Raw genomic sequence first — 15,020 nt, 5'->3', positions numbered from 1 at the left:
TGGCATTTCTGTGTGGAGTTTGCATGTTCTCCCCGTGTTGGCATGCTCCAGTTTCCCCAACATGCGCTATAGGTGATTTGACTAAACCAAATTGGCTGTAATGAATGAGTATGTCAGTGTGAATGGGTGTTTCCCAGTATTGGGTTGCAGCTGAAAGGGCATCCGCTGTGTAAAACATATGCTGGAGAACATATGCTGGATAAGTTGGCGGTTCATTCCGCTGTGGCGACCCCTGATGAATAAAGGAACTAAGCCGAAGGAAAATAAATGAATGAATTATTCATCAATACAAAGAGTGAAAATAACTTCTGTTTAAATAACATTCATTAAATGATTCATTTAAAGGTATTTATGGAAATACTTTCTCTAAAAACACAATTTTGCACTAAAAATGAACTCAATTGCCAGCAACAATTATGCAAATGTTATGGAAATTGCATTTTTTTTCTTCTTCTTCTCCTAAACCAAGTTGTTACTGTTTTAGATTTAAAGTAACACTCCTTGTTTTTGGAAATACACACATTTTAGAAGTCACCTAGAGTTCAACATTCAGCCGATCTCAGGCTCTGATGACAGCAGTTTTAGCTTAGCTTAGCATAAATCACTAAATCGGATTAGACCATTAGCATCTTGATAAAATTATTATAAAAGAGATTTGATAACGTTCGACACATTTAATATTCTTTTTTTATATTAAATGTAGTATAAAAGTATAATAGCTTTTAATTTTCAGTCAGCCAGGCCGAGCGCTTCCAGTGAACTGTCACACCATAACAAAATTGCCACAATTAAGGTCTGTTTTCTTTAAAAATCACTGATCTTCACTGCCTGATTGATATGCGATATATAGTGAGTCTCAGAATGTACAAGAAGCACTGCATTACATTACATGTTTCTGCATCATGCCTTTAAAATATGAACATTTATTTTACTCCAGTATTTTCAATGGAGCTTCTGTGCTTGCTGATCCTGGCGGTGCTTACAATTACACTGTCTTTCATCTCGCTTTACACTTGAATACCTAAATGAATGCTTAAGTCTATTTAACGGATTGTATTTTCATTACATTACAACATCGATGCTGTAAAAAGAACCGTATTAAATTAAAAACAGTAGCATTAACCTTTCACCTGAAGTTTATTGTTGTCTGATAAACACTAGCTGTGCATAAAGCCCATTGTCTGATAAAGAATTCTGCTTCTCTCCTAGAAAACGAAGATCTCCACGTATGATAAAATGTGGGAGTTCATGAGCAGCAGAAGGCATTCGGTCATGGTGAAGAGCATCGAGGAGGGAATTGAGCGCGTGCTGACGTCCGATTACGCCTTCCTCATGGAGTCCACCACCATCGAATTCGTCACCCAGCGCAACTGCAACCTCACACAGATTGGAGGACTCATAGACTCCAAGGCCTATGGAGTTGGCACCCCGATGGGTAAGCCAGTTTGCAGCTTTTGCTTATTAATTGAATTTAGTTTAACGTCTGCATAAACCAGAAGCTTTTTTTTTTGTATTGTGATGCAGTTCGTGGAGAAATGACACGTACTAATTAATATTTTTCTCAATAGCATTTATTTATTTATTTATTTATTTATTTATTACATATTTTGCTCAATTATTTATATTTTTATTATGCTTTTTAGAGTAGTATTTATACATTTTTACTTTTATTCATTTATAATTTATTATAATTTATAATTTAATAATAATTATTTTATAATTATGTATTTGTTTCTTTGTTTATTATCTTTATTTAGTTTATTTTAATTAATTAATTAATCAATTTTATTAGTTCAAATATATTATTTATTTATTTACATATTTATTTATTGTTTATTTGATTATTATTTATCTATATTTATCTATTAATTATTTTTATTTATTCATTTATTTTCATTTTATTTATTTTACATTTTTAATGAATGTATTTTATTATTTATTTACTTATTTATTTATTATTTTTTTTAAGTTTTATTATGTTTTTTTACAAAATCATTGATCATATTTACAAATAAATAAATATATAAACATAAATAAATAAATAAATAAATAAATAAATAAATAAATAAATAAATAAATAAATACTATTACATAATAAATAATAAAAATGTGTAATTTTTTGTATTTATTTTTAATTAATGTATCATGTACAATGTTTGCTTTTGCTTATTAATTGAATTTAAAGTCTGCATGAACCGGAAGGTTTTATTTTTAGTAATGTGATGCAGTTCCTAGAGAAATGACATATTAAATGAGAAAACAGTGGGTGTGGCTAGTTTTTTTTCCACTGCAAGCTAGATAATTGGCTCCTGTACTTGTAGGCGGGGCTTCATTCGACTAATACTCTTCACCATTCAAAACTATACGAGTGACATGTCTTGTGTATTCCATAGTCTTTGTTACAACCTAACAGACTCCTCCTCCTCACCATTTCTGTTTGTTGTCAAAACTGACCGCTGGAGGGGCGTAGTTAAGTATGTAAGCCACGCCCAATACTTCAGACTTAATCTGAGAATTGAACTGAAAACAAACAGGAAGTGCATTTTCAGATTTTAATTACACATTTGAAGGGCAAACAATTATTTTGTTCTTAATGAGTCACACAGATAAACTGTTCACCACAAAACTAGCAATGTGAGTGAACAAAATCAATATGGTTAGTTTTGATTATGTGTACTTTAAAACTGTTTTAAACTATTTTGTTTTCATAGTGCAAGAATCAGTCTCAAGAAACACACTAGCTGATAAACTGAATACCTTGAATAGATTGTAAACTGTGACCCGAAACATCTGTAGTAATAATAATTCCTTACGTTTATACAGTGCTTTTTTTTCGTTGCTTTGTGATCTCCTCATCCACCAGTGTGCAGTATTCACCTGGATGACAAGACAGCAGCCATATTGCATAGATGAGAGTGATGAAGCTAATTATGACATGGGGATGGTTAGAAGGCCATGATGGACAGAAGCCAGTGGGCAAATCTGGCCAGGATGCCGGGGTTAAAACCCCTACTCTTTTTCTAAGGACATCCTAGGATTTTTAACAACCACAGAGAGTCAGGACCTCGTTTTAACGTCTCATCCGAAAGACGGCGCTCACTGAGCAGGATAGAGTCCCCATCAATATACTGGGGCGTTAGGACCCAAACAGGCTGCAGATTGTGCGCCCCTAACTAACACCAACACCACTTCCAGCAGCAACCTAGTTTTCTCATGTGGTGTTCCATCCAGGTACTGACCATGTGAGTTGCAGAGAGCTAGCTGTTGGCGTATTTTTACCAAATGCATAAATGTAAATGATGTGAATTGGAAACACAAAAGTAGTGGGTACACTGCAAAATATGCCTGCCCTCTGCCTTATTTAGTTCCACTAGAGTTCGTTTTCCCTTTTGGCGCGGTTCATTTGGGCAGGTGTGAATGTTGCAGTCGCACTCCTGCGCACCAAAAGTGGACCGAAAAACCATACCGAGACCTTCTTGAAGATGTGGCCTTGGTACGCTTTCAAATGATCACTGGAGTGGTTCGTTTGTGGTGAGAACATAATCCAAACTAGACCCAACTGCAAAAAATACTGCGCCTTTTTGGACTAATCCAGCTGCCGTAGTCTGATTTGATCATTATGTGAAGGACAATAATTGTTGACAACGCTTTACCAACAAATTTAAACAGAGAGAGAGAGGGAAAACTGATCCTGATGGATCGTTGGTAATATTTCCAGAAGATGACCATGTCGCAGTTTAGCTAAATTAATTGACGCCTCCTCCTGAAGTGACTTGCGATGCGCCTTCGCCGTTTGTAATGCATAATGTAATGTAATGCATTTAATGCAATAAAACATTGTTTTCCAGCGGCAGCCTTGCTTCATTCACACTTCATATAAAGTGATGTATACAAACTATATAGTATACTATGAGCAGCGATACAATCAGCCAGCGCAGTCGTCCCTCCGTAGTCAAAAGCAACATTGTGTGCCAGCCGCTTGTTTACTTGCGGGAGTTCAATTGGCATTTCCCGCACCTTCATTCTGACCAATTGAAAAGCAGTTTAGGAAATACGTTCAATAACATCTGGCCAATGAGTGATGTGGATTGTGTCACATGACTGCATTTTGATTCTATTCAACTGGTTCAGACCAAAGCAGTCAGTGTGGTGTGAAAAGGACCCAATGCTACAATGCATCATTTGTTGCCCTTGGTCTGGACCAAATGACCCGAACCACAGATGTGAAACAGCCTTATAGATATCCTAAAACTAACAATACTGACACTAATATCTAAAATAACTTTAATTTATTTTACGGGACCTTTAAGAATTCTCAAATGGAAGTTAGTGTCTTGTTTATAGTCCAAATATCTTTATTAGATTTATATCAAATTCATATCAAGAAACAAAAAAAAACAAAAAAAACTGTTTTGCTTTCAGAAATAATATGTCAACATTATGTGACAAGCAAATAAATCTGCCAATGGGATAAGTGTCATGTCAAAAGTAAAATAATATTATTGAGCTTACCACATTTGCTGATTATTTTGCTTGTTTTAACCTTATAGATCCGCACATATCATAATTGATACTCAAGTTTTTAATATCAACCTGATCAATATGTTGAAAACCTGTTGTATATGATTTGATAAAAGGTAACTGGTAAAAACAAAGTGAAAACTGCCTGAAATGTTCTCTGTTGTCAAAATGGGGCAAAATGTTGTGAGCTAAACTTTGGACAAACTCCTGATGTATCAACCGTGATACAAAATAAATATGAAAAAAGTGTATGGCGATGCAGTGGCGCAGTAGGTAGTGCTGTCGCCTCACAGCAAGAAGGTCGCTGGTTCGAGCCTCGGCTGGGTCGGTTGGCGTTTCTGTGTGGAGTTTGCATGTTCTCCCTGCGTTCGCGTGGGTTTCCTCCGGGTGCTCCGGTTTTCCCCACAGTCCAAAGACATATGGTGTAGGTGAATTGGGTAGACAAAATTTTCCGTAGTGTATGAGTGTGTGAATGAGTGTGTATGTGTTGGGTTGCAGCTGGAACGGCATCCGCTGCATAAAACAAATGCTGGATGAGTTGGCGGTTCATTCCGCTGTGGCGACCCCAGATTAATAAAGGGACTAAGCTGAAAAGAAATGAATGAAAAAAGAGTATATGGCATTAGTTTGTTTGCTCGATGGTTTAATAAACATCTCAGTTCCAGAAAATTAGAAATTTCCGCCTATTTTTTGATATCTCAGGTCTTACAGGGTTAATGAATAACTCACTTCATTTCAGTATAGGAAATGCTTCTCGATTTAAGGAATTTTAAGATATTTGGACCAGAAACAAGACAAAAATCTAAGTAAGAAAAGCATTATTTTGCAGTGATAATATATCATTATAAAGTCACGCTTGGTATTTTTGCATCAGCTAGAGGGTGCTTAACTTTAACACTTAGCAATCGGTTGTAATAAGCTTTTTTTGGATGAGGAAACTCTTACACAAGTACACTGTTTGAATAAAACTGTGACATAAAATACAATGGCTTGAAATCCTAAAATTAACCAGACTTTCGTCACTGAGTTGAACAGCTCCAGACCGGAACTCTGCTTGTCAGATGAATGTCAGAACAGATAAATTCACATCTGAGAGGAAAGTACAATGGGTTCTACTTTGTGTTGCAGGTTTTTTTTTTTTTCTTCAGTTTAGATATATTGTAGTGAACTGCAGGGCTAATAGATTCTCTCGAATGGCTAAGATCAGGATGTTTTTTTTTTAGTCTGTGAATATAAGCAGCTTCTAATATTAAAAATGTATTGATTAATTGATTTGATGAAAATAGTCTGCAGAAACACTTTGATTGACTTTCTCCCTTTGTACGTGTCATCAGAAGGGTAAATCCCCGCCCACTAGTGACCATCTCTCCCTTATTAGCATAAACAGCCCTGAGTGAGAAGCAGCCATTCTGAATCTGCTGCTATGATAATGCATAGACACTTTCAGCTCCGCCCTCAAAGAATCAAATACTTTGAAAGTCAACAGTAACTGGTTTCCAGAATTCCAGTACGGAACTCATAAAGATTTGAAACTAGTGAATATTAATGTTAAGCATATATATATATTATTATTATTATTATATATATTTTTTCATAATAACCATATTTAAATTGTATCTTATAAACAGTAGTCAACGTTTGAAGTGGAGCAAAACAATCATCAAAGTTGTCCTAAAACCAAAATGTAAATTGAAAAATACTAATATTTTTCAGAATAGCCTATTTATTTATTTTTTATATATTTTATTTATTTATTTATTTATTTATTTATTTATTTATTTATTTATTTATTTATGTTTTTGTTATATTTTTTAGAATAACATTTATGAATATTTACATTTCATACATTTCTTTCTTAATTATTATTTTTTATTGAATAATATTTATTTTATTATTTTTTTGTTTATTATATGTTTTTTATTTATTTATTTATTTATTCATTTATTATTTTTTATTTATTTTGTACTGTACAACAGTAGTATTTAAGGTATTTACACTTTATTGATTTATTATTATTTATTATTTAATAATATTTATTTTTTATTATTTATTTATGTTTATCTATTTGTTATTTTTTATTTATTCATTTATCTTCATTTTATTTTGTTTATTTTAATTCATGTATTTTATTTATTATATTTTTTATTTATTCATTTTTTATCATATTCATTATTATGTTTTTACAATAGCATTTATCATATTTACACATTTTTTTATAATTTACCTAATAATATTAGTGGTATTATTATTTTTTATGTTTATTTATTTATTCATTATTTTCTATTTCGTTTATTTTAATTTATTTATTTTTAATTCATGTATTTTATTTATTTATTTCATTATTATAATTTTTTATTCATAATTTTTTTATTTGTTTATTTTTCTTATGTTTTTCCCATAGCATTTATAATATTTACACTTCATTTATTCATTATTTATTAAGTTTTATTATTTAATAATATTTATTTTATAATGTTTTTTTATTATTAATTTATTTTATTTATTTTTACATTTTAATTCATGTATTTTATTTATTTTATATTTTTTATTTATTCATTTTTTATCATATTCATTATTATGTTTTTACAATAGCATTTATCATATTTACACATTTTTTATAATTTACTTAATAATATTAGTGGTATTATTATTTTTTTATGTTTATTTATTTATTAATTATTTTTTATTTCGTTTATTTTAATTTATTTATTTTTAATTCATGTATTTTATTTATTTATTTCATTATTATAATTTTTTATTCATAATTTTTTTATTTGTTTATTTGTCTTATGTTTTTACCATAGCATTTATAATATTTACACTTCATTTATTCATTATTTATTAAGTTTTATTATTTAATAATATTTATTTTATAATGTTTTTTTATTATTAATTTATTTTATTTATTTTTAAATTTTAATTCATGTATTTTGTTAATTTATTTTATTTATTATATAAGAATATATTGATCCAATTCAAATACTGACCACTGTATTTTTCAAGAATGCTTTTGGATGATTGATTTGTAGATGGCAGCAACTTTAAACGTATGGCCTCAAAACTGAGATCACGAATTCAAGTGCGGCTGTCGATCAATATTTCAAACAGCGATTGAAATGATGCTGCAGATTCTGACATCACTGCCCTAATCAATAACCAGTTACAGCTATTTGCCCAGAGCTCAACACATTTGCATAATCAAATCAAATTCTTTTCTATTTCCGCCAAAATGCTTATTCTCAGCGGCGTTACCTTCTCAAAAATATTAGCGATACACCTCAACAAAAAAAACATGAATCATTGAGCAGACTGATTGAAACGAGAGACATGGTCGTTTATCAACACATCTCCAGGATGCAGTAGTGTATTCGCCTCAAAGTGTGTTTCTCTCAGACTGCAGCGTCGTCTCAAATCTTCATTTCATTTTGATTAATGACTGTCTGGCTCTGTCGGTGAAGGTGAAGCGGTTGAGGTTAGCGTCTCTGAATGTGCAGAAATGCGCACCCCAAGGCAAACGTGCATGAAATAGACGAATGGATGCGATAAATAAATGAAAAGAGGAACTGTGAGGCGTTTCCCCTCCTGTGCATAAGATTATCAGTCTCAGTAGAAGATTGTTTTAATCCTGTTATACATGCGGCTGCAGGGCTGTGTCAGCAGCAGAAATGTAGTAGAAGAAGGAAAATAAATGTCCTCAGTAAGACTTGAGTCTGAAAACATCCAGAATTGCTGTAAGACATTTCGACACAATGAGTGACCCTAAAAAAATGCTTTAATTCTAAATGTAAAAAATAAGGAATTTCAGAAACTCCACTTATTTTGAGATGCTAATGGTCTAATCCGATTCAATTATCTATGCTAAGCTAAGCTAAAAGAATGGATTAAAAAAAAACTCGAATTTATTTCTGAATTTCCAACGTCTGATAGATGTAATCGTAGTAATATCAACACAACGTCAAGCTGTAACATCATTAGATGTTGATATTTGGTTGATTTGAGGTTTTTGGAAAGAGACCAAAATCCAACGTCGAGCCAGCATCTTAAACCAACGTCCTATTGACGTCAAATGCTGACATTTATTTGTCAGGTATGACAACCAAAATCCAACATCTGATAGACGTCATAGTGGTAACATCGATGCAACGTCAAGCTGTAACATCATTAGATGTTGATATTTGGTTGTTTTGAGGTTGACGTTATGTTGACGTCCTGTGCCTGCTGGCTATTTTCTGTTATTTTACAGGTTTATTTCTCTATGAATTATTTCTTAAACCAGTGTTTCCCAACCCTATTCCTGGAGGCACACTGACAGTACATATTTTGTACGTCTCCCTCATCTGACCCATTAACTTCAGGTTTTGGAGTCTCTTCTAATGTTCTGGTGAGTTGATTCAGGTGTGTTTGATTAGGGAGAGGTGGAAAATGTGTACTGTTGGTGTGCCTTCAGGAACAGGGTTGGGAAACACTGTCTTAAACAATATAAACTATCAATAAAAGTCACTTTGTTAAACTGTAAAGTTGTCGACAAAGCAGAGATCAACATCCCATAATGCAATTCACAACCGTAAATAAACACAAAATACAGAATCTGTTAATTAACCAATATTGTTTTACAGTGTAGTTAAAGTAATGTGCATTGAAAAACCATCAAAAAATATTAGCTGATGTTAAGCAGACAGTTTAACACAACTTAGCACACTATATGTCATCTCCCAGTTGTATTAAACTGTCTGCTTAACACTTAAATACTTTAGTTTGATCATCTCCCAATGGGAAAAATAGCCAAATTACTTCTAGTCACCAAAGGGTCATCAAAATAAAAAGGTTGCCATGTTGTATTTTGTGTTTGTGTGAAGAAAATGTGAACTTGTTATTGATAATATCGTCCTCCCAGCGTTCCCTTTTGATGTGCAGTTGTGCCGTCGGTAACATTTTAGTGACAACCAACAAGTTCTCTACATTACTATTGATAAACACAGCATGTGCTGTTATCAAGTCATTAGAGCAGGAGGAAGTACATTTCCAACAAGAAAATTACTGAGCCGGTTCTGCAGGGAACGTCAATACTGAGATGTTGAGAAATATTCTGATTAAAAGAAGGACGGCTTCATTTCTTAACAGGGAGCTGACTATTGATCCTCAGTCATGATCAGTGAACTAGAGTCACAGTCCACCCAGTAATTGGACTTTTTCATAATGTATTGGTATAAAGTCTTGTCCATTTTGGTCCATCTTCTCATCAAGAACTGCTCAATTAGGAAGATGAAGTGACGTGAAGCAATCAGCTAAAGATAGTGTTGTTTTTGAGAAGTTAGTTCAGCCAAAAATTAAAAGTATGTCGTTTCTGAACCCATGTTATTTCAGAACTACAGTATAAAACATTTATTAAACTTTGAAACACAAATGTTGATAGTACCTGAGCAGTGGTGGAAAGAGTAGTGAAATATCATACTCAAGTAAAAGTACCATTACTTGGCTGAAAATGTAGTGCAAGTAGAGTAAAAGTATCTGTGGTAAATATCACTCAAAGTATGAGTAAAAAGTAGACCGTTCAAAAGTACTCAAGAGTATTGAGTGTGAAAAGCTGATGCATTTACATGTAATTTGTGCATTTGTGTGTGTTAACGTAACATTCTGTAGTGCATCTAGTTATTGCCCAGCAGGCACTCAACGCCATAAGACATTAATATTAGGTTAGATTTAGGTTGTGATGTCAGGTGACCTAAATTCAACGTCTAGCCAGCATCTAAGGACTACGTTATTTTGATCTCCAATAATGACGTCAAATGATGTTGATATTTGGTTGATTTTCGGTTGTTAGATTGTAACCAAAATCCAATTTTGAGCCAACGTCTTAAACCAACATCATATTGACGTCAAATACAGACATTTATTCATCAGGTATGGCAACCAAAATCCAACATCTGATAGACGTCATAGTGGTAACATCCACACAACGTCAAGTTGTAACATCATTAGATGTTGATTTTAGGTTGGACATTGACATTGGCCTGATGTTGAGTTCTGACGTCAACCCGATTTTCATTTCCAAACAAAATGTCGTTAGGGTACAACATCAATCTGACGTAATGTTGACGTCTTGTGCCTGCTGGGTGTTTAAGGCCATTTCCATTTAAAGCTGGCTTCCACTGAAACGACTTGTGTTGGGTCAACATGAAGGAATTAAGTTAATAGTGCTGTATGGAAGTCTTTGAGTCCTCTAAAGTGATGTTTCCCAACCCTGTTCCTGGAGGCACACCAACAGTACATATTTTGGATGTCTCCCTTTTCTGACCCATTAACTTCAGGTTTCGGAGTCTCTTCTGATGTTCTAATTAGGTGATTCAGGTGTGTTTGATTAGGGAGACATTGAAAATGTGTACTGTTGGTGTGCCTTCAGGAACAGGGTTGGGAAACGCTGCTCTAAAGCATAAAAATACCATGTTTGCCCATATTTAAGAAACATGCTAAGTGACAATGCTGAAGTCCGATATTCTGCTTTGAAAATGTACGTTATGTGCTGGAGCGGCTGTCTTTGTTTTGGTTCTTTTGCCCAATGCCTCTTTAGCCAATTATATTTCAGCACCCTGGGTGGCCTTGGTGGAAAACTGCGTGAGAAAAGGCTCTCAAAGCATGCATCCATAACTGAAATGCGACCTCCGGTGGACAGTAGTAGACTCCGTAATGAGACGCAGATTCAGAGTTCCACATGAGGAGGTTATTCATTTGTAAATAATATAAATATTAAGAATGTAAACATTAGGTGAGGTTACACTGTAACCCCATGTCCTAGCAACACGCTATGAGACGAGGTTTGCAGTGATAAGCAATTTGGCTGTTTGCACCAGTCGAAACACGACTGAAATTTAAATACAGGCATTCAGAAGCACAGAATAGTGCACTCACTGCACTCCAACAAAACGGTAAGGTTTATAATCTAATTGATACATATTGACATTATTAAATGTAGATGCTGAATCACTAATATGTTGGTGTCGTCAATCTGGCAACCTGCACTTGTGTGTGTTTTGAACCAGGTGTGCAATACCTAGTACAACCACTGGGTGTCAAACTTACATACGGTACCACTTGCTAGTTTGTACAAATTTAAGTGGATTGAGGATAAAACAATTAAGTTTGCCCCCCCCAAAAAACTCTTTGTGTTTTAGCTCATATTAAATAAATACTTTGAACAAACATCAAGTGCAGGGCTCCCTATATAGTTTACAGCAATTTTTTTTTGTTTTTTGTAAGTAATGTTTAGCTTTAAATAAACTTGAAAATAAATAAATATCTTTTTTTTTTTACGAAATACAAAAATATCTACCATACTGTACTGAAAGCATACCAAACCATGCATTCAAAACCAAGGTATGTACCATTAATTTACACCCCTAGTGAATATTCATTAATAATTTCATGCATTCACATGCATTCTTGGTAGACTAGTGCAACCTGACTCCCCGAAGATTTATAGAAGCTAGCTAATTTTTTTTTGTATGTGTGTGTGTGCAATATTCATGAGAAGGTCAGCCCGATGCATTGTTTATGTGTAAGGCTGCTTTGGATTGTGAGAGGTGTTATGCAAATAAATATGACTTCCCTGACTGGAACAGACTGTGGCCATGCCTTCAGAGACTGAGTCTACCAAATAATTTACCCTGAAGCTGTTTGAAAAGGGGGTAGATGTTGAAACCCAGGCGCCGTCGCTGTGTGAGGCATGGTGCTTATGAGTTTGGCTAGCATCATTTTCTAATCCGATTTCCATCATTGTTTTGAGTTACGTTCTATCTTGATTTGTCATGCTAATTGTAAAGGAGTTCTACACTGTAAAAAATCGGTAAAATTTTGATAAAAAATGGCAGCTGTAGTTGCCAGGACTTTACCGTAAAGTAGAAAAAGTGTTCTAAAGTTTACGGTAAACTTCTATATTTCATTAATATATAGTATTTTGCACTTCTTTTGAAGTAATAACACTACATATCATATCTTTGTTACACAGACAAACACTCAATTTATGGTTACTAATTGTTTTGCTTGGTTGGTTGGTTGGTTGGTTGGTTGGTTTTGGTTCGTTTTGATTGGTTGGTTGGTTGGTTGGTTGGTTGGTTGGTTAGTTGATTGGTTGGTTGGTTTTGGTTCGTTTTGCTTGGTTGGTTGGTTGGTTGGTTGGTTGGTTGGTTTTGGTTCGTTTTGATTGGTTGGTTGGTTGGTTGGTTGGTTAGATTTCGTTGGTTGGTTGGTTAGATTTCGTTGGTTGGTTGGTTGGTTGGTTGGTTGGTTGGTTGGTTGGTTGGTTAGATTTCGTTGGTTGGTTGGTTGGTTGGTTGGTTGGTTGGTTAGATTTCGTTGGTTGGTTGGTTGGTTTTGGTTCGTTTTGCTTGGGTTTGCTTGGTTAGTTGGTTGGTTGGTTTTGGTTTGTTTTTCTTGGTTGGTTGGTTGGTTGGTTGATTGGTTGGTTAGATTTCGTTGGTTGGTTGGTTGGTTGGTTTTGGTTCGTTTTGCTTGGGTTTGCTTGGTTGGTTGGTTGGTTGGTTTTGGTTCATTTTTCTTGGTTGGTTGGTTGGTTGGTTGGTTTTGGTTCATTTTTCTTTGTTGGTTGGTTAGATTTCGTTGGTTGGTTGGTTGGTTTTGGTTTGTTTTGCTTGGGTTTGCTTGGTTGGTTGGTTGGTTGGTTGGTTTTGGTTCATTTTTCTTGGTTGGTTGGTTGGTTGGTTGATTGGTTGGTTAGATTTCGTTGGTTGGTTAGTTGGTTGGTTTTGGTTCGTTTTGCTTGGGTTTGCTTGGTTGGTTAGTTGGTTGGTTGGTTTTGGTTTGTTTTTCTTGGTTGGTTGGTTGGTTGGTTGATTGGTTGGTTAGATTTCGTTGGTTGGTTGGTTGGTTTTGGTTCGTTTTGCTTGGGTTTTCTTGGTTGGTTGGTTGGTTGGTTGGTTGGTTAGTTTTAATTGGTTGGTTGGTTGATTGGTTGATCGGTTGGTTTGGTTAGTTATTTGGTTGGTTTTGGATGGTTAATTGGTTGGTTGGTTGGTTGGTCGGTTGGTTTGGTTAGTTATTTGGTTGGTTGGTTGGTTGGTTGGTTATGTTGGAATATTCAATCAATTCCATGTGTGTTCAATAAAAAAAGGTCAGCAAAGGGTTTTCTTCAATGTCAAAAATCATAATTTATTGGATACAAATGAATAATTCGATTTGCAGAATTCTGGTATCCTCAATGCAATGCAAAAGTTACATTAAGGAGGTGCGCCACAATTTTCATTTCCTGACTTCAACTTATATAGGCAGCTGATATTAACAGGTAGAGTTTAGTGAAATTCGTCACCTATCAATCATTCTCCAGTCCTCCATTGGCCGCAGACATAAGTCCTCTTTTTCTACAAATGTTCTGCACAACAATAAAAGCATAAGACTTTTCTCGACTGCAAATATTCTGTTCACTTTTAACACCTTTCTGCTGACAGGAAGTTTCTGCAGAGCTCAATTTAATTTTGGACCAGCATTTATCTACTTCTGCAAAAATGCTTCATTATTATGCAAAACATATGAGACTGTAGAAAAACTTCAGTTAATATATGACCTTTAAATGACCAATAAATGATACATTTTTTACAACCTTTCCCCCAACAGTTAGTTGGTTGGTTTTTGTTGGTTGGCTGGCAGGTTGGCTGGCTGGCTGGTTGGTTGGTTGGTTGGTTGGTTGGTTGGTTAGTTTTCGTTGGTTGGTTTGTTGGTTGATTGGTTGGTTGGTTGGTTGGTTTGTTTTACTTGGCTGGTTGGTTTTGCTTGGGGTGTTGGTTTTTGTTGGTTCGTTTGTTTTGCTTGGTTAATTGGTTTTGCTTGGTTGGTTGGTTGGTTGTGGTTGGTTGATTGGTTTTGCTTGGTTTGTGGGTTGGTTTTGTTTGATTTAGCTTGGTTGGTTGCTTACTTGTTTTTGCTTGGTTTTGCTTGGGTTATCTAGGTTTTGCTTAGTTGGCTGGTTGGCTTTGCTTGGTTGGTTTGTTTTCGTTGGTTTTGCTTGATTCTGCTTGATTTTGGTTGGTTGTTTGCTTTGTTTGTATACATTTCTTCACAGTTTTTTGAACTAATAATACTTCATATCATACCTTTGTTACACAGACAAAAACTCAATTTATAGTTGTTAACTTTTAGTTGATTGATTGGTTTTCCGAGTGTGTATGGTTGTTTCCCAGTGATGGGTTGCATTTGGAAGGGCATCCGCTGCATAAAAACATATGCTGGATAAGTTGGCGGTTCATTCCTCTGTGGAGACCCCAGATTAATAAAGGGACTAAGCCGAAAAGAAAATGAATGAATGAATGAACGATTGGTTTTGCTTTGTTTGTTTGTTGGTTAGTTGGTCGGATGATCGGTTGGTTGGCTGGTTGGATGTTTAGGTTGGTCGGTTTTGGTTGGTTAGTTTGTTTGTTGGTTTTAATTGGTTGGTTTTAGTTTGTGTATTTCTTTTATTTAACATCAAAAACCAGAACATATGTTAAATCTAT

The 15,020-nt window shown here is 34.4% G+C and overlaps 1 protein-coding gene across 1 annotated transcript in view; it reads left to right on the top strand.

Moving 5' to 3' along the window:
- The window catches only part of grik2 (glutamate receptor, ionotropic, kainate 2), a 309,147-nt gene that overhangs the window by 284,998 nt on the left and 9,129 nt on the right, over nt 1-15,020 (top strand). The window contains exon 14 of the mRNA XM_056475005.1: nt 1,210-1,435. Within this exon, the coding sequence (XP_056330980.1) occupies nt 1,210-1,435 (226 nt within the window). The remainder of the gene's footprint in view (nt 1-1,209; nt 1,436-15,020) is intronic.

Source organism: Danio aesculapii, chromosome 16, assembly GCF_903798145.1.
Source record: "Danio aesculapii chromosome 16, fDanAes4.1, whole genome shotgun sequence".
Classification (NCBI taxonomy): Eukaryota; Metazoa; Chordata; class Actinopteri; order Cypriniformes; family Danionidae; genus Danio; species Danio aesculapii.
Note: the sequence above shows the minus strand (reverse complement) of the source record. Positions and strands in the feature narration are given on the sequence as shown.